The 26,388-nt window shown below is 39.8% G+C and overlaps 1 protein-coding gene across 10 annotated transcripts in view; it reads right to left on the bottom strand.

Annotated features, from left to right (window-relative positions):
• Positions 1-26,388, bottom strand: part of LOC109956368 (transcription factor SOX-6-like) — a 104,031-nt gene that overhangs the window by 46,225 nt on the left and 31,418 nt on the right. For all 10 annotated transcript variants that reach the window (XM_020593397.1, XM_020593389.1, XM_020593391.1 and 7 more), the window contains 3 exons: positions 22,391-22,610; positions 19,764-19,974; positions 5,322-5,411 (listed from right to left, as the gene is read on the bottom strand). In XM_020593397.1, coding sequence (XP_020449053.1) covers positions 5,322-5,411; positions 19,764-19,974; positions 22,391-22,609 — 520 coding nt within the window. In that variant the 5' untranslated portion in view covers position 22,610. The remainder of the gene's footprint in view (positions 1-5,321; positions 5,412-19,763; positions 19,975-22,390; positions 22,611-26,388) is intronic.

Here is a 26,388-nt window from a genome sequence, read left to right as displayed (position 1 = left end):
TGTAATCGCACCAACTGCGATTACAGCGCCGTGATTCATCTTTGTGGATTACGGGCTGTGCATTCCAAACACGACTCCTTGGGTTCCTTCAACACTTCTGGCACCAATAATCATCTCATACGTTTTCCGTTTCCCATCAATCAGGATTAATCCTGACACCTGCTGAGGGCACCAGCCAAAATTGAAAGCCATTAACTGTTCTCTCACTCTGTTTGGACGATGGGGATGATCTGTCTCAGAGCTACTACTGGAGCACCGTGCCAAAACTCTTACTGCTGCAGTGTTCATTTTGGCACCTGAACTTGATTTTGTTTTAGTCTTTTGACAAAAACGCATATTAGTTTTAGTCTAATTTTAGTCAATCACGCTAGCCATCTGACAAACTTCATATCTTCTCGCTTGGGCCTCGGGAACGGAAGTGTACAACCGCACACTGAAGATGGCGGAAGTACTAATACATCAAGCCTGTGCAACTATAACCATAGTTAACATGTTGTTCCCATCTATCATGAGATTTGTGGAAAACTGTTTTATTCTGCTCTGCAGAAGTTGGACTATTATCTTTTTTTTTGCCAGTTGGAATTTACATATTTGCTTGTATACATTGTATATAAATATGTGAATCATTACCTTTTATAATGTTTAATTTGGTTATTAAGTTATTCATTAACATATAAAAATAAATGTGTTTTTCCATTACTATTCAGTGATACAGTACATTTAATTATAGGTTAATCACTGTTTATCATATGACAAATTTGTCTCGGCCATTTCTCTTTACACTCACACAAACAGGACTACACCAAGTGATACACACGTCACACACTCAAACACAAAAACCATCACACACTCACATTATCAAACCTCAAACTAACGCGTCGACTGTGTCGTCTGCCATTTATGCAAGACACTCCCAGCATTCCTCTGGATGACTAAGGCTTCTCCTCACTGTTACACCACAACAAACACCAACACTCACCCACAAGCCCCAGGATAAACACAGTCACTACATTTTGTCAAAACAAGTGCCAAGATCTCCTCAGGGCAGTGCGGTACAAAGATATACCTCGTATCATGTTTCATCTGCATTCATTCAGGTTTACAGCTCACTTCTCCTAGCCAGTAGCATAAATATGAAAATAAGAAGTCGCAGTGAGTAAAATGCCTGATTTACAGTAAATGATTCTTGAATGTCAATGTGATCATCACTGCCAAATGTGCCAGCTCCTGCATCTAACAGTATTATCAGACATCCAACTGCTCTTATGAACGTTTCGACTTTGTATATAGAAAATATATATGTAAATGTCAGAAGTTCAAAAAAAATGCCCAGAAATTCAACCAAGAGGCGATGATGGGGAAAAAGATCAAAACATCCACACACTTACTGTATATCTACTGCAAACCCATCATTAACTGTCTAAGATTTTGGTCAGAAAGTTGCAGGGGAGTTAACTGTGCAGATGTCTTCATCATTTTTCATCGCACTTTTGTGCTTGGCACATTCTTTTTTTGCGGAAGCGTGCAGCAGGTCTGGAAGGTTTTGGAAAACAGGATGATGTTATAAGAGCTGCCTTTGTATCTTTTTCTGTTTTATTTTTATATTATGTTATCATATGTTTCATCTTCAATGTAAATGCATCACTGCAGTATTACTGCTGTTACTGTCCAAAACAATAAAAAGAAAACCAAAACTGCTACATAACGTGTGGACAGAAGAGACTAATTCTTTCATGAACATAATATTGTAAATGCTTATTAAATGTTTATGATTGTATAAGTTGCTTTTACAGTAATTATACCTCTAGTTCCAATATGCCCACAACAGTAGCTGATGCAGTTTTTTTTACAAGCTCTTTCAAAATTCCCTTAAACTCAAACAAGTAAATCATCAGAAAGCAATTTCCATGCATTCTGATTTTTACCAAGAAGACTGCAATAAAAAAATGTCATCTTCTGCCCTGCATGAGTACAAACATGTTTTTTTTAAACATGTATGTTAACACCTTGAAGCAGACTGTTCACAGCAGCAGAAGAGCAAGTAGCTTTAAGTCCTGTCAGTTAAAATGATCATGAGACTAAAGTGAGCATATAATCATACGAGTGAAGTTTAGACTTAAATTGTCACCTGTTTCCCAGATTTACTCTGCTAGAGATCCATAGTGGGCTGCAGCTGGTCTGGGTACACTTCCAGAAGTGTATGAGTGTAACACCTTAAACAGTACATTTGGTATGGTATATATGTTTCTAGCATGCTGAGGTGTGTGTGTGTGTGTGTGTGGGTGGTGTTGTTGTGGGGGTGGTGTGCGTGGGGGGGGGGGGGGGGGGTCATCAGTTTTCTTCACCCTAAAAATAACTGTGTCTGTACAAATAGGTTCAGGTTGTTGTGTGAGGACACTCACAGCAACAGTTGTGTTTGTGTATTCAGGTCAGCTGGACTGGGCTTCATTCCACCCATCAAGAAATAAAAGACTCTGATGCTTGAACTTGGTGTATTTCTGTGTATAGTATGTGTGTGTGTGTGTGTGTGTGTGATCCTTAATGTGCATGCATATACTGCTATATTTGTGTATGTTTATCATATATATACATATAATACACAAGAATTTGGTATACTGCACATTCCAGCTGTATATATAGGACAAGCACGCAGTTGTCTTAGGTTTGGTTGGCTCCTGAACTTTAGACAAAACGTATTTAAATATATCACAAAAGGCTTTCACACAAATAGAGAAATACTCTATTGAAGTATTGAATTATTGATCACAATTCATCAGTTGTTTCACCGGGACTTTCCTAAACCTCTGAGGAATAATATATTTTAAGGTTATGTCTCCTGCAGCAACTCTGTCTCCTAGAAATTACATTAACTGTTTTCCAAATAATAACATAAATCACTGCCTGGTTAAGGGTCAGTTGTTATGTCTTTTGAAGGAATAATTTATGTGGCACACCAGAGTTTCTACAGGGCAGGGTTTCCTCCACACGTGCTTCATCGGTACTATGGCAAGTACTATGTCAGGATATTAGGACTTATGTAACAGAGCGACAGAGGCTGAATGAAGCAGTGGCTGGGAGGCTCAGCTCAGGGCAGGAAGTGCCCTTGTCTGCATTTGTCTCCCTTTAATAACCACCTGATACTTGGCCTTCAGACTTAAGAGGGTTTTTTTTGTACTATGATGTGTGCGCCAATACTTATTACACTTATTTGAGAGAGGAGAAAATATTCAGAGCAGAAAGAAGTAAGACCTCTGTAAGTGGGGAGGGGGAGTGATATATTTAACAGAGGCTATAAACTCAAAAAATATATTTCAAAAAAATAAAGCCAAAATATAAAAAGCTGAGTGATGGAAGTTTACAATAGCATATTCAGTGAGAGGAAAATTATGAATTTTTAACTAGTAGTTTTAATTTCTGCAAACCCAGGCTGTCTCTTAATGAGTGATCAGGTATATAACAGATGATGCTGTGCAAAAGGTGTTGAAGTATGCATATGTGTGTGTGGTTTTAGTGGACAAATTGTGTGTGTGTGTGTGTGTGTGTGTGTGTGTGTGTGTGTGTGTGTGTGTGTGTGTGTGCGTGTGTGTTCTTGTACTTGCTACGTAGTGAAGATGGGAAAAAAGTATTTTTGCAACAGAGTGAGGACATTTTTGGAAAGTGAGGACATTCTGGCCTGCCCTCGCGTTCTAAAACACCTTTTTGAGGGTTAAGAGTTGGTTTAGGATTCAGGCCAGAATCAGGTTTAGGTTAGGTGAAGGGTTATGGTTAGGCATTTATTTCTGATGGTTAAGCGTTAGGGTACAGGGCTAGGAACGCATTATGTCAATGAGTGTACTCACAGAGACAGTGTGTGTGTGTGTGTGTGTGCAGATAGAGGGTGTCAGTATGAAGAGAGAGAGAGAGATTCGGTTCTGTTTCCTGGAGTGAAAGTCAATGTCGGTGCTGTTCTGCAGTAGACAGCTCTATGTGGTCCCTTTTTTCCTCTTTCCACAGAGGAAATGCTTGCCATTTCAACAGAGACAATCACAAACGGTTTCTCTCACTGAGAGGAGCTGCACAGCGAGTAGTGTTATAACCCAGAGACAGACTCGACTGTAGCTCAAGAGGCAAAAAGCATTTCTCTAGATAAATGTCAGTTTTCTCAAGTTGTTTTCCACCATTATCTACTTGACAGGTATAAACAGGTTTAAATCACTGAAGACAGTCATGTAATATTTCAAAACTGAAGCAGCTCTTATTCTCTAATAAATTAATAGTTAGCAGTGACCATTACAGCCTGAGGCTCAATGCTTCTGGATTTTCACTGTAACAATACCAAAATGTTTAAAAAGAGCAGATCAGCCGAGGTGAATTCCAATTTTATCTCAAAGCATATCAACCTCTCCAAAAACATAGTGTTGCTTTACTTTACCACCAGAGAAGGTTAAGAAAAGCACAGACAGGAAAGGACCGGTTCCCTCAAAGTAAGGTTAAGTTTCTAGACTGAAAATTATATTCTTACTGTAATTTTTGTATTATTGATTTTTTAAAAATCAGATTGACATGTTTTAAAAATTTTAAATAAACATAATAGTTTCCATTTTTAAAATAAAACTAAAATGATGTACTCCATCTAGACTATTTGACGACGACGATGATGATGATGATGATGATGATGATGATAGCATAACAAGCAAAATATACTGCACAACTGGTCATGAAGAGAATGAGATAGAGTGCTAATTTCAGGCCTCTCCACCTGATTTTACTACCAGATTTTACTATTAGATGCCGACACAATGCTGCTATTTCACTTGTCAATACCCGAGCAGGTCGAGAATGCATGTGCCGTGGTGCAATTTAGAGCTTCATAAACACTATTTGCTGACAAAAATAGTGGAGCATGTGGAGCCTCTCCCCTTTAATAAAAGTCACAACTGCAATCTACACTGCTGAAAGCAGCCTTCACTCCTCTTTCTGCAGTGACAGATAGGCCTGCTGACAGTTTACTGCCCTGCTTTCAAATGCAGAAAGTACACACAGGAGAGAGTTATAACATTTTGACCACTTCTCAACCCTACAAAACTGTCCTTTTTGTGCATATTCCATTTTCTTATTTTATAATGACAACGTTCATTTCTGTCTCAACCAAACAGAAGAAGGAGGAGATCCTCAGATGTGGAGGATCTATAAGTTTCAGAAATGCAGGACTTTAAAAAAAGTTTTTAAAGTTTTCTTTCTCTTTTTCTTCTTTTCCTCACACACATATTGTCTGCATTCAGTAAAAACAGTCTGAGTACAAATGTAGTTGTAGCTGAACATGTGGATGCTCTGACTCTTACCTTTGACCTCCCCCAGCAGTTCGTTGGCATTCAGGCAGTCAACACGCTCCTTCCAGTCCTTGGACAGGAGCCTCTCCATGCAAGATGGTTCTACAAAAACACAGAAAATAATCACACTCACTTATTCCATACAGCATTTGAAGTTGAATTAAATCCACAAAATTCCACATCACCCAAATGCACAAAATTGTTGCAGTATTCTGATTTTTAAACAGTTTTTAAGTAACATTACAAAGATTTCTGGATTGTATTTTTAAACAATGATGCGTGTACTATCAGCTGAGATAAAACTTAACTGTTAAGCTGTGATACGTTTGCTAAGACAGCCAATGATACTCATTGATGCCAAGCACACAATCAGGATAAATGTGGGCAATGAAAAATAAGAGGAAGAGGGAAAAGGACAAATGAGCAAAGAGTCCATTCCTAATGTCTATGTCCTAATAAGGAACCATTTCCTCCTTCTTCTCCTCCTTTAAAAAAAGAATCAGTAGCCATCCAGCTGACCAAATGAGAATGTCTGCATTGTTCTGAGATGGGGTCGTATTTGTATCCATCCTCTTTCTCACAATGTGTTTCATAGCCTCAGGATAAAAGACATCACAGCCGCATGGTTTCATAAGATTCATAAGGTCTTATTTGTTCAACTGGTGTCCTGCTGTGAACTTTACTTAAACAATGGGAACTTTTCAATTCTTCACCAGGCAAACAGCTGACAGACAAACAGAAAGGCAGATATTTGCACATTTGTGTGAGCATGTGTTTGTGTGACAGACATAATGTAAAGTATGCATTCTGTCAGATGACAGTGGCCCTGGTACTTCTGACCCAGTGCATACACACACAATGCAGAGAACTGCAACACTGGACATCATTGTTGTCATACACCATCTCCTTTAGTCTTATTTTAGTCTTAAAACAATGTCAGAGAATGGTTCTTCTTATGTGTCATATTGAGCCATTACTAATCTATTAAAAACACCAGTGACCACAGGTGATGCCAAATCAACCACATGAAATCCTAAGGAACCTTTAATTATAAAATCTAATCACTTATTCTGCCACTTTCCAACACTTGTGTGTGTCAGCATGTGAAACTACATACTGCACATGTTCATCCAACCCTTCAGCTGCCCGACTTGGTCTGCATATACTGGCTCTCATGCCAGTTGATTTGCCACAGATGGTGCCATGGTCACATAGAGGCCCATGCTGAAGCCTCAGTCACCAAGAACGTCAGAAACACGCAAACACTCACAAAAAGTGAAGGCATTCTTGGGTGCTGTGTGGAAACATGGCCGTGAGGGCTTGCCTGATTTAAAATGGTTAAGTCACACAATAGCTCATTTGTGGCTGCCTTTATCCTGACAAAAGGCGCTGCAGGCATTCATTAGGGCACATGGCTTATTGTGAATGGCTTAATGTTTAGTGTGTGCATATGGGCCTATTGTGTGGTCATGAGATGCTGTCTGCTGGCCTAGCACAACTTCCTCATTGAGTCCATTAAAGTCTTGCATGTTTACAGTCAGATTATGATTGTTGTAAATAAGCTAATGCAGCCGTCCAGATCACATGGGATCAATGTAAACAAAAGGGGGAAGCAATGGCACCAAAAGAGGGAGGACAGCAGACAGCAAAACAAAGAAGCAACTTCAATACTACAGTCATTTCTGATGGTGATTTCCCATATTTGGGAAAAAATAGAGGGTATTTCCACAAAGTTGATCGACATTGCAGTAAAATAGGCTAATTAATATGATTTCCCCACCCTAAGGACAATGGAATCCACCCAATTTTTCATAGATTTATTGGACAAGTGGCTCCACTGGATATGTAGTTGTGTACATTTGGCTCAATGGGTGATATTTGCAGCCGGTAAAGGGGGAAAGCTGGAGGATGGGATCAGGATGAGAGGCTTTTTTTTAATCATTGTAAGACCCCAAGACGCCGATGTGCACTCGAATAAAATACAATTAGGAGTGAAATTTATGGGAGTACTTAGGGAGGAAAATACAACCTGTAATTCCAAGATACATCTGCAACTGAGTGTATACTCTGATGCACAATTTGTACCCCCATACCGATAAACAGATCAGGCAAGGAGACAGTGGGAGGTGAGGTGTAAGTGGGGAGGAGAAACGAAGAAGAGAAGAGGGATGAGTGAAGATGAGAGGAGGATGTTTTACCCTAGATGGTTCTCTATCTGTCCCTGAGACCAAGTTGGGGATCAAGTGCTGTTTAGATTGGAAGGTGGATAAAAATTCCTCGCCGTCTGAAAACTGGCTACTTTATCAAGTGACAGGGAAACATGGAAGATGGATGGGTTGAAGGCGATGAGGGAGAGGAAAGATAAATGGGGTGAGGAAAGAAGGCAGGAAGCAGGAGAGATGAGGAAAAAGGGTGAGTAGAAAAAACATTGGCCTGGAAGATGATGTGAGGAGCAACACGATGAAGATCTCTCATATTCCATAAGTACTGAGCTTTATGAGATGGAATGAAAGAATGAGTGAGGAAAAAATAAAGCAGTGAGGAAGTAGGGAAATGAGAGGAAAAGAAAGAGAAAATGATGAACAGGACAGCTAAAAATAGTAGGGAGAAAATGAGAAAACCCCTGTAAAACCCCCAGTTAAGTCCAAATAATGTGTAAATACTGACATGTGGATATAGACAGATGATAAACCAATTAACACTGATGATGGTGTTTTATTTCTATAGGTAGCTTTTTGATCACCTGCTTTATTGTCCTCAATAAAAGCAAACACCAGAACTAATGGACATAATAGTTTTTCTAACCCTTAACCCAGAGATCAGCTTCTAGTTGGTTGTAAACTAGACAGTTTTAACATCAGCAGGGAAAGACAGGCAGAACAGACAGGAAGAGTTGAGAAGGTGAATGAGCAATAAAACTTTGTGAAGGAGATAAGATGTGGATAAAGAGAGAGAAAGCTGTAGTAAATCAGCCGCAAAGCAGCCAGCATGCCAATGAGTGATTAGGGTAAACACGCTTTTATCACCTGTCCCCAAGTCAACCTGCCAAGATACTGTTTTGGGTGTTTTACATGAGCCACAGGCAACTTACTGTCTGTGTGTGTGTGTGTGTGTGTGTGTGTGTGTGTGTGTGTGTGTGGACGCGTTTTTCCTTCTACGTGGGGACTTCTTCCTGACTCCATACCAACTCATGAGGACCCATTTCACGGTGGGGATCTAAATTGAGGTCCCCATGGGCAAGAAATTGAATTTTAGGGTGGCAACATGGTTTAGGGTTAGGATGAGGTTAGGGTTAGGTTAAGTTTGGGGTCAGGGTTAGGGTTAGGCAAGTAGTGGTTCTGGTTAAGGTTAGGGTTAGTCTACAGGAAATGCATGTAAGTCAATGTAAAGTCCCCATTGACTGCAAAACATAAACTGTGTGTGTGTGTGTGTGTGTGTGTGTGTGTAAGCACCAACACTCCCCAATAACCTGTGCCAAGAAAAACACAGTGTGCCACAGGCTTCCACTCAGACTAGTCTCGCTCTTTTCTTTCATTCTGATGTTATTCTGTCCATGTGATTCCATGTGTTTAAATGTTTTTCATTGAACAAACTTTGCTATCTTTCACTTGCTATGTCCGCAAATGCCTTTAAGCTGTAGGTGACTGGATGTTTTCCTAACAAATATTTAATAATAAAATATTTGGAGTTGGAGTTAATGAAATAGTTCAACATCTTGGGAATTATGCTTATTTGCGAGCATGAGCCAGCACAGCTTAACCTAGCTTAGTTTATCTTAGCACAACAAGATCGGAAGCATGGAGAAACAGCTAACCTGGCTTCAAACACATTTTCAAAAATCTGCTAGACTGCACTTCTTCCCTTTCTTCAAAATAAACACTTATTTCAATTCTGATGCCTGCAACACAAACCAAAAAAGTTGGGACAGTAAAACATCTATCACGCTGTGATGCTGCCGTTCCTTTTCACAACACCGAGGACACCAAGTGATTAAGGTTGTCAGGTGTAATTTTGAGTTTTAAGCTTGAGTCCATGTCAATCAGCTGAAACGTGTCCAAAAAGGTCCGGAAAAAGTCTATCACACCTTCTTTGAAACGTCATAAATGTTGTTTAAATCATGACAAGACAAGTCTCTGCGATATATATTTTTCTGTTTGACTTCAGGTGAAACCATGAAATATGACCATCATTTAAATACACAAAAGAACAAAAAAAAAAGCTCTTGTGAGAAACTTTCCATCTGTTTTCTGACATGCAGCAGGTCTACATTCAACAAGTCCATATATTTTCTTTATAGAAGCATGTTTATTTCATGTTTTGTATTTGATGATATTTCAAAAGTTCCCTTATAATTTATTTGGCATTTGGATGGAAACAGTGTCTCTCTCACTCTCTTACACACACACACACACAGTACTGTGCCAGAACTCGGGAAACACTCGAGTCTTCGGTTGAACGCCAAGGTAAAGAGAAGAAAACATTAATCTGAAAATTCAGTTAATGGTAGAAATAGCAAAGGCCAATGTTCTAGTGGGTACCTGATGTTTGTGTAACACCCCCATCACTGAAAAAACCATTTTGTGTCTTCACTTCACCACTGAATGTGTGTAAATGGAAGTTGACAGCTACACTTTGCACTTCCAAATTTATGTCAATTGTGTGCCTTCAGCTGCAGACCCCACAGCATCAGACAGAGAATAACAAAAGAAAGAAAACAGAATAAAGACAAACTGAAATTACAGACAGAAGGAAAACACAGGCAAATGTAAGAACAGACCAAGAGAGGAAAAAAGATTTTAAAAAAACAGCACTATTACAAAAAGGAAGGGAATCTGTGAGAGGCAGACCAACAGAAGCAGAGATAGGGAGGAAGATACTGTACATAGAGACCGAAGGACAGCGAGACTGAAGGAGAGAAACAGAGCAGGAGAGGCACAGAGAGAGCAGCTGTCCTAACAGCTGGCTGGCAAGATTGATGTCTCAGTGAAATAAAACTCAACATATGTCCAAACATGAGGAGACAAGCCATCCAGGAGGAGGAAAGAGACACACACAAACACACGCTGATAGGAGAACACGTGAACATACATGCACACCACACACACTGATTAAAGAATGCCAGTGCACTGCTGAGACGTTTAGTTGCACACCACACACATCACATGCTTTCAAAGGCCTAGCACTGCTCACTCGGTGCTGTAAAACCATTAAACTGCAGAGTGGTTAGCCGGGCTGTGTGTTAGCACGGTGTCCGTTTCACACACACTATTTTCATCTGTCAGACGACACCCAAAATCTCTTGTCGCAGAACATGGCCTGAGAAAGCAGCCGGGCTCCTGGCAGAGGGGGAGATGGATTTCTGAGAGATAATATGCTTGTGTAAGCCTCTGTTCATACATCACCCCCTCACACACACATTCACACACCAATCTACACTACACAGAGGGCTACCTGTAGGACCCACGTAGCCGTGCAGGGCACTCCTGCCCTAACTCTGAAATTAAGATGATGCTGTAATCCAGATTGATTTATGAGTACAACAGAAGAACAAACTATTTTTGAGTAAATTCCTCAAACAACTGCGGTTTGATCACGATAGATGCAACAAACCATTACTGTGACTGCTGTTTTCTCAATGCTTACAATTATTCAGGTGGTGTAAAAAATGTCAGAAAATAGATTTTAAAAAAGTTCCCATTATAATTTCCCAGATACTGAGCAGACACTAAAATAGCTTAATTGGTTTGACTCTCAGGTTACTCTCATAGAAAGCTAACCAATGACACTGAACAAGCTGGGACCATTAAGGTTTTGTTAAAAAAAACATTTAAATACTTAAGCAATTAACTGATTACCAAATTTCTCATTGTAATCTTGTTTGTTATTGTTTAAGCTGTAGAAAACTGTGGGCAAGTGCATACTGGAGTGACTTAATGCAGTAAACGTATCTACTGTTCTGAAAAACCACAGAAAACCAAGTGAGAACACGACTCATTTTTTCCTCTGGTTCTGACTAAAACTGTGATGCACTGAGCTAATTTACAATGCAGGGTAACAGAAAAATTAAATTAAAAAGCATTTTTATAAAAAGAACCGATGCAGGTGCTAAAGATCATCTAATACAATTTTTGGGTGTACAGTAAGTTTACTTTGTAAGAAGTTTAAGCTATGACCGTTCCCCTGTAGAGAGTTAAGCTAATGCCCACTGTTGGAGGGGGGTTTGATTCCCACTGGGGCCACCCATGCTAAAAATACAAAGTACTCACTCTCAGCAGTGTGAAGTACTTTATGTGATACACGGTGGCTGTGCTGTCGAAGGCACAGAGTCAAAATTCTACAGCCCTGAATTAGACAAAGGATAGTGTTTCTACTGAAGGTGTGAGCTTAATGCTAGAAAAGCCCAGCTGCTGATCCCTGCAGTGCTGCTTGAGAAGTTAGGCCTGCCGTGCATTACAGCGTTGATATCAACAAAACCACAGGGTAGAAGTCTGTCCACCAAGGAATGGAGCAGAGCTAAAATTACACTAAAGCTAAGATAAAGACTTTAAAAGGCCTGATGAGGGTGCCCTGACTTTGGGCGACAATTGGACAGATGACATTCTCAGTTATCACTTGTTTTAAGAAGGAATAAAAGAACATTTTTCAGATATTTAACAACTTCTCCACCCAGTTCTTTACATAAGGACAACTGAGCATTTGGCAAGCTTTGCATACCACACTGTAGCCTTGCGAACGAGATGCGCCACAGTAGCAACGAGGTCACATCACTTTGGAGTTAACTCATTTTAAAAGTTAATGCCATATTTCATTTCTTTTTGGCTCCTGTTGCACTGTGTGAAAATAAAGGTAAATGGTCTATATATGAATAGAAATGATCTATTTCTCTAAAAGCAAAGTTTTTTGTGCTTTACAAACAGATTATAAATGCTGGTATTTAGTTTGAATGGACCAAAACGTTGCAGCATTTTCTAAGTTTTGTGATACTGAAATTATGCAATAAATCCAAAATATGTGCACTTAGACACACACAGATATGTCTTCAACTACTAAAATATTGGTGAGTTTGAGATTACTCTGCTGTAAAAGGGGGTAAAACGTCTACTTTTAGGTCAAACTAAACAACTGGAACCCAAATATACTCAATTCACAAGCGCCAGTTCAAGACCCGAGCTTCTGCTTCCACTTTAGGCATGATATATGAAACCCTACCCTACTTAGCTCACACACACATTGCCACTGATATACACACATACATCTACATAGCACGTTATGTGGTTCAGACACAATAGGAGCGTTGTTTTGGGTCGGGCCCTCAGGGGCGCCGGTGTGGGTGGGGCCTGTGGTTTGGGCCACAGAGGAGAGACTTGGGGGGTCAGGGAGCCAAATATCAGCAACGGGGATTGTAAGCGAGTCTGGACCAAGTTGACAACTGCTGCACAGCTGCCCAGAGTGGAGAAAAGGCAAGTGGATCCAACATGGCTGCCTGAACCGTGCCCCTGTTGATGCACATCCACTTCTAAAAAGTGGGCAGGGACTGGAAAAAGAGGACATGCCTCAGTGACACAGCAGTTCCTTGTATCATAGGAGTAATAGGAGTTATCACCAAACATAATATTCTAACGCATGTAAGGAAAATAATTAGTCATTGTCAGCCTTCAACTGGAAATGGATAATGCAACGTCTTCCTCTTCTTTTTACAGCTGTTCTGGTTTTAGACTTGAGTGCACTTTTTTATGGCTTATCATTATTTGGATTTAGATGTTTTCTTAAAAAAAATAAGCAGATGATCTTTGAACTGATGTTAATTTTTATATTTTACACATTCAAATGCTGCCGTGTTTCCCACTTGCAGAAGACAATGTTCATGATACGATACAGTAAAACTGGTTTTACACCTCAAAGCATGATTCCACTATTACACAGTGAAGAGAAAACATGAGAAAAAATGGGAAAGAAGTTCTGATTAAGCACCACAGGCCTCCATATTAATTTATAAAACAAAAATGATCCCCTTTGTATTATTTGTATTACCTAAAATAAATGAAGATAAAGTCTCAGATCTTTAAAAAAAAAAGCTAGTAAATAAAAATAAATAAACATTGCTGTTATTTGGTCTTACATTTTTAGAAAATAAAAACCTAACTTGAGACGCAGTATATAAAAGCCATGTGTGTATTCAGTGGGACATTGTTTTCATCACAGATCTGCACAGAACTGCAGGAGACGGAAGTCAGTATTTAGTCAAAGATGTTTCACTGGATTCAAACATGATCTATCTTGGCTGTGACACAGAGAACATTTTTTTTTTATAGTTGTATCATTGTGGCCTTTACCAGATGCTAAATTATCAGATGAACAATTTGGAATTTCACTGAAATCCTAGTGAAAAAAGGAGGACTTGATAAAATCACTATTTAATCTGATTCTTTTGGACAACATTCAAAACAGTTCCAGCACACCACATTGCACACGCCTGTACCATATGCTGGCTGGCCTGCAGCCAAACTGAGGAGGAGAGTGCTACCAGGCATATCCCACTGATTGTATTTGTAGTCAAGACTCAAAGGCTGTGGGTGATCATTAGTAAAGAGATCCCTATCTATTACTGTGGAAGAAATTGAAACCAACCACATGAAGTCCAGAGGGAGTCAGTGTGTTGGCAGAGCTGAGGAGAGCAGTACTGACCACCAAATGCAACTATGTTATGCATAAATATTCATTTAAAGTTCAAGAATAGAGAATAAAATCTGTTTGGATAAAATATGACCTTTCTACACACTAACTGTGCTGCCCTGTTGCCCCTAATAAGGCATGTCTGGACAGTACTTTGTTCACTAGTGTCCCAAATCCTAATGCGCATGCGCACACACAAACAAAGCCTCTACCTGCAAACAATCATCACTGCCAACCACATAGAGGAAGACAAACATAGTGCCTCATCGAACATTTGTAGCACAGGTGTTCATGCTAAATAGGTACACACCGCACTCCCAACCCGTTAACTAACCAGACCCCCTACAGAAGAGACCATACTTTACACAGTTTGAGTGGCGGTAACAGCAGAGGTGTTGAAACAGGCTTTCACCAGTGAGAGAGAACAAAGTGAAGCCTGGCAAAATGTCTCCACTGTCACAAAGCCAACAGGGTTCGAGGGAGGCTTGGCCTCGCTCTGACCCCTTCTTCCAGCTGGTGTAGCCATTATTTTGGTGATGGGGTGCCCAGCCCTTGCCTAGTCTCAATGCAAGACACAGTGCAGACTCCTCCACACTGAACAACACGGGCTTAAACACACAGTACAGGAACAAGGCTCATAACACAGTGTCTGCACAAGAAGCCACAGCCAGTCTCAAGACAATGTACTGTATGTGTGGAGGACATAGTCAAACAACTGCAGACTCCAGCTCTCATCATAAGAAGCTAACTGAGAAAATACATTTTGGGGGCTTTAATAGGAATGATTAGTGTGTGTTTTTTGGGGTAACACATTTTGGGATGTTTATAACAGTTAAGATAATGATATGGACTTTGGCAGACTGGTCAGACTGAATTTATTTTCTGAAATTAAGGTGTAAAAATCTCAGATATTCAGACCGATGGGCAACGTTCATACAGTGTGTGACTGCCTGTCAACACAATCATGGAAAAACATGAGCAATGTTCCATTTGATCTGAGAGTTTTTCCCAAGCCTCCTTCCAACCATCTCAGAAAAAAAAGCAGATGAGTTATTCATATATCAGGGTTTTATTACTTACAATAATAAAGATGTCTCCTTGTTGAAAGACAGCCTCAGACTAAGCTCTGGCCTGGTAAACTACTTTGGTTGCATTCATAGTTGCACAGGTGTCCATTTTATAACCAATGTGCAGCCACAACAGTGTAGTACTAATTAAGCTCAATCACATTTGTAATTGAAATATTTGAACTGTACAATGCTTCATATAATGTTAACAGGCCCTGGCACGGGCTTGGTGCCCTGGTGCCAACTTAGTCAGCCATCTGATGTGCCGAGAGCAGCTCTGGCGCCTGGAAAACACTTAACATCACTCTAATCCCTGCTTATACCCGAGCCCGTGCCAGGGCCCGTTAACAGCGGGTCGGTCCCCGGGAGGCACAACAATACAGATAATGATAATTCAGTCATCAAAACAGAGCAAGCTTGATTGCACACTTCACTGGGTTTAATGTCTGTCGGGCAGCATCCCAGAATGCTTTGGTTTGGCACTCAGACAAATGTGTCCCCTCTTGATATGGAGAGCTCAAGGAGACATGGTGAATGCAGATTATTGATTGTTAACGAGGAACCTATCAATGTTAAGATGAAAAAAAAAAAAACGGCCATGACCCGGATGACTGAGAATTTGCACAGACATATCAATGTTAAGAGACAGGTTATTGTTTGGGTTATTTTTCTGTACATACCAGATTTTTATTTTCCATCGCCTTTATTTCTTATTTTTAGCTATAAAACGACAGAAGAGTGTTTCATTCAACAGAATGTCTGGTGCCCACATTTTTTCTTATGACGTTCTCTCATCCTGGCCTTGAACATCTTATTCACTAACAAGCTTACCAGTGTTAAGTGCTTTACCAGTATAGACAAAGCCTTTTGTAAGCACTGAGTCTTTGTATCTAAACCTTCACGCAGTACAGGCTCAACTCAACATAAATGCAAAATTGTCAAGAAAACTTCGACCCTTCACCCTCCTGGTTTGTATACTGTAACAGTCCAGGCAGAAAGGATGCATTTGCAGCAGCTGCGTGGTAACACACAGTCTCCGAGAGTTCTCGACAGAGATTTTAAAAACTGAGGTGGCAGTTGGGTGAAATGTGCCACATTGTAAAGCAAGGCCAAGTCTATTCATTAGAAACTGGCACGAGCTCTTAGGAGTCCTTGCTGACGGGGTGAGCGCAGCGCGACAGCTACAGCTACAGTACACAGAGGGGGCAGCCATGTTAGATGAAGTGAGCCCTGAGTAACAAATTGGGTCTGTTCCATTTCCTCATACAGTCTAACCTGGAAGAGCCCAGCTGATTGTCATTTGAGTGCAGATGATCAAATCTGGCCATAGCGTAAGAGGATTCTGAACAAAACTATGTTTAAGTGTCAAAATGAACACAACAGTCAAAAAAAGACTTGGAACAAATGCAGAACAAGCGTGTGGAGCTTTCTGCCACGCAGTATGTGAAATACAAAACGAACTCTCGTCAGTGCCACACCAGGAATTAGTATTTAATCCTATTTACCAGGATGGCCTTGCACTCCAGTGTGCATTACATTCTTTTAACAAAACTGAAAATTTGGCATCTATTGTATTTGGAATGCTTTGCCTTTACCAGTAGCAGACAACAAAGCTTTAAATCAGGTTGTGACTAAGATTGCCTGCTGAAGAGCGATTCCAAAAATGTGCCAAAAGTGATTTGAAAGGCTCCTGACATTGAAGGATAGAAACAGAAAGGGAGAGGGAAACAGCAAATCTCATCATCTGAAGAAAAATACATTTAAAAAGACAATAATACAGTGAAGGAAAGAAGGCTGTAATTAAATGAAGAATCATTAATCACACAAATTAACAAATGAGTAAAAGAAAAAGGGTGTGGAGCTTTATCGCTCATCAGTTTTCAATGTAACTGTTTGCCTCTGAAGGAGAACTCACTTAATGAAGCATTCAGCCTCAGCCATCTATTGATCACCCCCTCTCATTTTAACTAAACTCATTAGGGGAAAAAACAGAGGTACCTGTCAATCTCCATACATGGAGTTACATTAGGCTAAAAAAGAAATGCATTACCACAGCACTGCATGAAAGACATGTTTACAATGCATCTTCAAGGATCACAGCACTTCACGTAAGCGTTTACAAGGCCCAGATACAGGGTTATTATTCATGCTAACAGTGTAAGATTCAGAGTGCCTGGTTATATTGTACATGTTTATCTTGTTTGCTTTTGTCTTAGCCAAGTGTTTGTAGTGTGATCAATGCCATGTGTGAGTCCTCGGGGAGAGCGGCTCTGTTAATTAGTGAAGGGAGAACCAAAGTCAATAGTAGGCTGTGTTTTTTGTTCTTTCCTCATTTTCCCCCAAACAAGAGAAAGAAATTGTGCCCAAAATCTGAATAATCTTTAGGCATCACTAAGTGAAATACACAAGAACTCTGGTCACAACTGGGAACATCAGACACCAGGATGGACAGACCCCAATGAAAAGTGCTTACTTTTTTTACACCCACAAATATATAGATATATATATATATATATACACACACACACACGCACACACACACACAGCGAGAGAGAGAGTGTTATGTATGTTTGTGCATTGTGTCTTTACAGTATTTTGAAGCTAGCCACTGTACTCCACATCATCAGTAAGGGAACCTCAAATTCAATACCATGTTTCTGTTTCTTTCTTAATTTATGTCACACAGTAAATGTTTAGTAAATAGCCTCTTTGTAAGCTAGTTATTTTTTATTTACCTCAGTCAGTTTATTAATGAATGCTACATTCTCCAAGGCAATGAGGAAACAACTGGAGTAGCAGAGACATGATCACAAAGTATATACATATATAATAAACATGTTTAACCACCTTTATTTACAGTACGACATGTACATTATGCATTTCTTTGCTCAGTTAATTAAAAAGTTTGAAATATTACCTGGCCCAGTAAAAGATCTGAAAACAGTCACAATTATATAATAAAGGTGTGAGAATTCCTGAAGAAACTATATAAAGTTCTGTTCACGTGTACTGTGATGACTGGATAATACTGCACAAGACAAGCGGCAGCAAACAAGAAACGTTTGTGCAGTCAGCTGATATCTTCAGCTGACTGCACAAAAATTATAGTACTGAAAAAAAAGCTAATTTAGAGGCGAAGCAGGTCAAGCCTGGTTAGTTGGTGGGAAAAGAGAAGTTCACATATGTGGCTTCAAAAAACTGAAAATAAGACACACACTTAAAGTTGTCCCCAAGCATTTCCTTCCACTCAAATCCGCTGTGATTTGATAGCAAGATGTCAACACCTTTCAACACACTCATACACACATAGGTTTTTCTTTCAAACCAGTTTCCATAATGTAGATTAGAGGCTTTTTTTTCATCTGAAGACACAGTCTACTCTATCAGCCCTCGGGCTGTCCCACTCTGGCCCACTTTACTGGATCAGTATAACAAAGTAAAACCTCTAAATGACAGAGATCAAGCACTCGTCTGATATGATAACGATTACTATGTGCACATGACAGTAAAGACGGGTGTTAGATAGTCTGTGATCTAGCTTGCTGTGGGGAGGGAAGGGGCAAGCTGAGGCATGCTGGGAGACTCCAGCACTTTCCTCTGATAGTAGTGTAGATCAGAGGAACAGAGGAGAAAGGGAATCCTGTGTTTTCACTGATCTGATATTGTGATTTAATGAGCGAGGTATCGGTCAGTGTAATCTTAGATGCCCTCAGATTCTCTGGAAAGGATGTGTTCAGAAAGGAAAAATAAAACAACACAGGTAAGGATGCTCTTGCTTTATGTGTGAGTAAAGAGCACATGAGTGACAACAGCATCTTGGTTATTGAATGTGAGTGAATAAACTCAGATCTACTGCTGATTAAAAACCCCTTCAGTCACTTGAATCCACAGAAAAACTGTTACAGCAGTTTCCCTTATTGTTTGATATTCCCTTTGTTATTTTGAAGCTGAAATCTGTATCTTGCTAAATACCATTATTTCTTGTTCTCTGTACTTTTGACAGACAGGACCGGCATGTTTACTTGCTGTTTATTAGAGCGAGTGAATTACTTCAATATCACAGAAAGAATTACTTCAATATCACAAAATATACATAATTCAACTTCAGTGTGTAAATGTATTACTCCAGTCAAAGATGTGATTCATTGCAAGACATGTTAATTCATCTGCCATTAGCACACAACAACATGGGATGCCTTATGAGCACCATTCTGGCTCTTCTGCCATCTTTGTTGTAGTTCAGCTCAACACTTAAAGTATTTCAAAAACAGCTGAACTAGTCATTTCATCTGTACTAGTAGACAAAAAAAAAAAAAAAACTGGCACCAGAGAATGAACAAGACTGAAACTTAAACTTGTGTAATGTCTGAAGTAAAATGCAAAGTTAAAGGAAGTCCTGCTCCAGTAAGGGAAACAAGCACCATGAATGAGTAATGTATCCTCTTCCTTCAGCATGAAAAAGCCCTTTTCTGCTTCCAAATAAGTTGAAGGCTCATTTGCTCCTTCATGGGTTTATACCTTTTTGTAAACCCATGTAAACTTCTCTCAGAGCTCTTGAGATAAAGCCAAGAATGCTTTGCCATTCAACACTTCAGTAACGCTGTTAAGAAGAAGAGTGGCTATACTTAGTGTGTGCTCCACTTTCCCTGGAGACATTACAGTTAAAATGCACAAATGTGCATGCACACATATTGAAGTGAACACTGTCTCTTACCGTCTTGTTCTGTCTTAGTCAGCTCCACAAGTTTCTTCTGTTTCAGTGTGTCCACCACGTCTGCCAGGCTGCCTTTGCGGCGCTCCGGCGTTCCAAGGGCGAGGCCCATAACAGGCTCCCCACGCTCCCTGAAACACTCCTCTGGCTTGGGTGGAGAGGTAGAGTTAGTCCAGAAGGAGTACACTGAGCAGCCTTTACTGCCTTCATTGTCCTGGGAAGAGAGAGCAAATGAGGGTTTAAGGTTAGCAGCGGTACAGGGCATTTGATTACTGGATTCTTTTATGCGATCACCAAATGCATTCCAGGAATGTGAGCCATTCATTTTTCTTTTTTAACATAGCGCAGACAAATAATCCCACAGCTCTCATAGTTATTTACTAAATACCCCCTTAGTATTTTTTTGGATTTAGCATGAGCTGGTTGGCATGACGTGGGGAAAGATCAAGCTTAGGATCAGATTTTGCTACTGACAGAATGTGATGATTGTAGTACTTGATCCGTCTGTCAGCAGGAGCTCTGAAGTGTCAGTTTATTACATTTCTTTATTATTGGCTCCATCTATACTTCGTGACCCACGAATGGAAACTAAGGCTGCTTCTGAATCACTCTAAATAATTCCACACTCAGTGGTGAGTGTTTTGCATATAAAGGAAGAACGTAAGCTGAAAAAACTCTGGAGTAAATACAAAAATACTGATTTAATCAAGCTCCATTTATATATAATAGGTCAATGTCAAAACTTTGTCTCAGGATTTTACACCCTTTGACATAAAAATTCAGATAAGGAAAAAGGAAAAAGAGTTGACAAGCTTCTGGACTTCTGTTTTAAATTTGATTGTCAGGCTAATAATACATATTTAATGTTGGCTTATCTCTTCATCTACATCAATAGACACTTATCTGAAGTAGTGTGAAGCAGGACTAACTTAACTGATGACATATTCAGCATGGATCACTGCTGTGTATTCTCACAGGTATGATCTAGTTTGACCTACTGTGGGTCTGTAAACATGAGGCACCTAAACATTCACAAAGGCAGTTTTCATGAGAATTCTAATGAATAAAAGTGACACAAACCCAGACAGATATCTAACGGGCCTAGTTTGTGCTCTGTGGCCGAAGTGTCTGTCACTGTCTGTCACTGCTGTTTGCTCTGCTGGGTTAGGAGCTAAGCAAGAGGCACAAGGAGCCTATATTTACCAAGAAGATAAACCCTTCAAGACAACCACATTGTCCCACACAACAGACACGTTAGCACAGGTGTTCTAACACCAGGGCTATTTCTGAACACTTTCTCCTCCCTTTACAGAGTGGGGACGATCCGCAAGAACTTTATGAGGCTTATGTTTCAAAGACAAGGGGCTTTGGCTAACAGCAGGATCTTAAGACGCCCTTGAAATGGCACCAGCGGGGCCGTTTGTGCACTTTGTCTTTAAGCGGAAGATGCCTCAATAATGAGGATTAGGAGATAGTGTGTCACTGGTGGAAGGCCTGATGGTCAGATCACATTAAAAACCAAAAGGTCTTTCCAGCAGACAGTGAATGTGGATCACCAGCCTTGTGATCTTGCAAACTGTCCTTGGGCAACGTACTGAACCCTGATCCAGTCACTGACTGGATGTCACTTTGGATGCAAAGGCAACACTTAAATGTAAAAATGAAAAATATGACTATGATTATCAACAACTAGGCCCAATTTATAAACTATTTCTTCTCAAAACCTTTTTAAGAAAGTTTGTAAGATGATGTCTCAGTGTATCCAAGTACACTTCCTTTACTTTGGGAACTTTTTGGCAAAGATATGTTTAACTAAAATCTGAAACTAAGATATACTTTTTATTTATTTATTTAATTGTCCAAAGAACTCTGAATGTGTCTTGCCAAGATTATTTCAAAATTAATGGAGCCTGGTGAGAGGATAAACAGAAGAAGAAGGGTGTTTCATCTTTGTTTGCTAATCACTTTTGCCTTCTAAATCCTTAATATGAAATGGTAAAATATAAATAATAATATAATTGAATGAAAATTGCAAGTATATCATTATGTTAGTAAAATCGGACATTACTAAATTCATTAACATAGTGAATAGGACTTCTGTCTGGGAAACGTTAAATGTATTCTCTCACAATATTCATAACTAGGAAAACTATTCCCAGAACATTTCACTTTCCTCAGAGGCTGAAGTCAAACATGCCTCGTCCACTGACGCAAACTTACTAACACCTCAACATGCAAACACACACACATGCATGCACTCTCTCTGACATGCACACGCACACAAAAAACAGGATAAAAAGGAGATGAGAAGAACCAAAGGATATAACTCTCTAGAGGAGAGTGCTCACTGCCGACAGCACTGCCTGGAGCACACAGACCAGACTGAACCACTGGTGTGTAAGTGTGTGCTCACACTGTTTGGCTGTGCATTTACTGTAAATGTGTGCACAGTCAACTGTGCACAATCATCATTATGCATATGCTTTTTGTATTTCATGAGTGTTTTATGAGCTGTTTGCCTTGAGTGTGTGCACTGTGTACACATGCTAACCACATTTGTTTTATAGATTTGAGTTAAAGCAACATATGTCATGATAAGATATGGTCAATTTATGTAATTCAATATTAACCATTGCAGCAGGCCCAACATTCTCCCAGTCAGCATCAGTCCGCTTCTCTCTGATTGGCTGCAGCTCATCAGGGTGGGTTTGGTCATGGGAAGAAGGTGACAGCGTCTCCTTCAGGCCCTCTCGCTCATTGTTAGCCCAGGTTGCACTGTCCTGACCTATCATTTCCTCATCCTCAGGCGGTGGGCGAAAGGGAGGCGTTGCTTGCATGGAAGACATCATTCTGTGAAAGAGAGAGCAAAGGATTTTGATTTAGTAGCCACAGACTGTGGAGAAGAAAGGAAAGTTCTGCACAGCCTTGTCAGCCATAATGCAGGAAAGTTTTAGTCACTGATTAACTGCTGAAGGTTGAAGCTTGTGCTGCTGATGTCATAATGATGAAGAGTGAGAGATATTGATTTCCTGTAAGACTGAAACCAAAACCTTTAGAGACCTTGGTACAGTTATTGTGGAACACTACAAGCACTGAAACATTCTTTGGCCTGTGACACACCAAGCCTACAGATGAAACGGTCAGCCATCAGTGAGCGTCTTTTACCTTTGTCTTTGGATAAGGATAAGGATAATCACCTTTATTGGCCAAGTATGTTACACACAAGGAATTTGGTTCCGGTACAGAACCAATGGCAGCCATCTGCGGCGCCACCTCAACCGATGGCTCTAACCATCGGGGGCAACGGGGGGTGGGGGGGGGTGGGTTCAGTGTCTTCCCCAAGGACACTTCGACACGTGGACTGCCGGCACCAAGATTCGAACTTTCAACCTTTTGTCGCCTCCCCAATTTGCAGTGTGTCCCACACCACTGGCACTAGCCAGACAATGGTGGTGGCCTTTCAGCTGATTCAGCATGTTAAGGTGGATCCCATTGGTAAGAGAGACCACTCTGACTGGCCTATCAGCTTAGCAAATCAATTCACCAGAACAGAAAGGTTTGGCATTGAGCCTGACCCTACAAGATTTCATCCATTTAGTGTGGTTTTTCCTTTCTTCTTCTACAACCAAAAGACCACGGGCAGATGCGCTAGCGTATGCGCTATTTGGCCGTTCGCTGTCCACTTATTAAGTAGTGACATAACATTCCATTGTGTTCATTCTCAATTCAATATGCCATAATGTTGTGTTCCCCATTGTTTTGACAGATCAGTCAAACATCCTGGATCAGCTATCATTTTACCACTTTACCTTAAAAAAATGGCTACAGTTGATTAGGCAAGCCAGAGTATTCTTAAATTAATACTTAATTTAATAAAAATAAAACAAAGATGTGCTGTTTTGCTGCCTTGTGATGTTTATAATACTATCAAAAATGTAGGTATGTAGGCAGGTAAAGTAATTTCAGATTTCAAAATCCACAAACAAAATGCTGTTGGAGATTTCAGAATCATGCACTTGAATAGTTTATTCAACAACTTTGTTTAAAATGCAGAGACATGAATACTAAAGATGTTCACAGTCACAAACTATTTAAATTATGTTATATTTTTGGTAATTATTAGATGCATTCATTATGAGCAACTAATAACAGTTGCAACATGCTGAATGTTCCTCTCTCTCTCATATGCACACACATATATTAAGCAAATACTGCCATGGGGATAATCTATTAATCTATTAAGCACCATCAAGGCCTCTCATCACCTCAGAGCAAACACAGTGCTGCCAGGTTTCACAGGAAAAGTCTCTTTTTTATATAAGCCTCAGGCTGGGAGAGTCATTAGACTACTACATCATGGCTTCCCTTTGCTGTACTGCACTTACAGTATAAGAACTTTCACTGACCACATTTATTCCTTCAACCCTCTTCTCCAATCTCAGCTCTAGGTTCTTAAGTTAAATTTAAACACAACTTGGAAAACATTCACTATAACCACCAATAAGCTATTTGTGCATCAGTATGTACAGTTTAAGTGAGTGAGCTGTAATGCATCATGTAAAAAAGCCTATTTCCAGGAGGGTTTGAATGTTGTAAAGTGCTTCTGAGGGTCATGATCTTCTGTGGATATCGTCTTTTACTTTCTGTGCCAGAATACAGCTTCCATTGACTCTGGCATGCAGGTTAAACAAGAGGATGGCTGAGCGTCACGGCATGAAAACTGACACCTGCTCAACCATTACTGTAAAAGCACACCATCATCCACTTACTCCTGCAGATTGAAAACCAACTGCAATATAATAATAATAATGTCTAATTTATTCAAACATACACAAAAAATCCCAGTCTTCTTCTCTTGTTCATGGCCAGTGTCATTATCCCAGGCCTGCAGGACTGCTGTGATTCTGACCTTTGCATGTCATACTGTTCCCAAAGATGAACATAAGGAAACTTCTACTATCGCTTAAGTTGGTCCAAGGGAGCACAGATTAAATACTTAGATAATATAATTAATAATTTTATATATTAAAGCGACAGTAAATCAAGGTAACGCTAGCATGAAACTCCAAATCAAACCTCGCTGCTCCACTATGCCCTGTTTCGCTCTGCCCAGCTCTTCAGATAAGTCTCGTTATGAAAAAGCAATGAGAATGCAACAAAACGTAATGATTAAGCAGAAATAACTGAAAATCTCTGACTGGTTAGATAGGTCAGTCCTGCTCTAAAACTTTTAGAAGCTAATATCTCTACACTGCTGCCAGTGATGTTCAGTGAGTCTGGGTCAGGAGGCTTCAACAGCACCTCTGCACAGTTTTAGAGCAGATTTCTACAACAAAAATATATGAGAAAAAAAAGTTACATACTGTAGCTTTATCAGAGGAGCAAATGTCTATGAATGTGCACGTCCCCATGAGGACACATGCACCGATAATCACAGTGTCACCTAACTCCACAGGTTCTCAAAGTTCTATGAAACATTTTAAGATCTTTTAGCTCACTGTTTTGGTTTTACAGCCTGAAATCTTTCTGTGGTGGTTCACTCTCATTACTCTTCTCATTACTCTTATAGTGTGTTTCCAGGTGTAGCAGGCAGCTGTTTTCAGTGAAATATTGAAAGCTATCTTCCAAGAATGAGATTTCTACTAAGAATTTCACCTTATTAATGTAAAGGTTAAGATACTGTATGTCAGTGTCGTGTTTATAGCTTTTAAAATACATAAAGAAATTGGAAAATTGCTGTAATTCCAAAGCAGCGTCCTAGAAGTTTCATAACTGCAGTAAAATAATAAAAGAAAATTTCTTCATGAGCAGAATAATCCCAAAATGTATTGTATAATATTATGTATACATAAGTGTACACTTTCTGGTTTCTATCACCATGGCTGCAACACTTGGTACTGTAAACCTGCATGGCTCCTTAAAAAGATTTATCCTAAATTTCTCCTAAAGTCTCGGCGCAGTCTGGTTGTACTAGACAAAAGATAAGCTGGTTTTTGGTATTTTGTTTTGAATCCGTCTTTGAGCGATTACGCTTTTATTTATTTTTACAACTTTCTACAGGTGCTGCTCTCCATATGTAGCCTGATTTGACAAACTGGAACAGGAAGAACTGTTCCACAACTGAGGTTTAAAGTTATGAGTAGATGAGATCATAAGACCCTGAACAACCAACAAACAGCAAATCACTAATCCATAATTAACTACTGCAATCCACACTGGAGTGACGAGAGAGCAACGGGGAGCAGGGGAGGGAGAAGACAGAAGAGAACCTATATTTAGCTGACAATATTGCTAGTGCTGTGTTTATCGGGGAGCTTAAGACCAGCATGCTGTCACTGATATGGTCTCATCATGCAACAGTACAGGGGTTTGTTGCCACAAGGTCTTCATGCAGGAAAAACAGTATACTTCATGCACCTATCATCAGGCAAAGAATTCCATGACTGGTGTTTAGATAATTCCACTATTTAACTAACATTGAAAATATTATACTCAACAATTATTGTTTTGTGGACTGAGGTTAGGACCTGCTGCTTTTGTTAAAATTGTTGTAAAATTGCAAAGCTTCACCAAACTGCAGTTGATTTTAAATGATTTAAAATTCTCTGGGTGTTCACAAACAGTATTT

The sequence above is a fragment of the Monopterus albus genome, unplaced genomic scaffold (genome assembly GCF_001952655.1).
Source record: "Monopterus albus unplaced genomic scaffold, M_albus_1.0 scaffold19.1, whole genome shotgun sequence".
In the NCBI taxonomy this organism is placed as follows: domain Eukaryota; kingdom Metazoa; phylum Chordata; class Actinopteri; order Synbranchiformes; family Synbranchidae; genus Monopterus; species Monopterus albus.
Note: the sequence above shows the minus strand (reverse complement) of the source record. Positions and strands in the feature narration are given on the sequence as shown.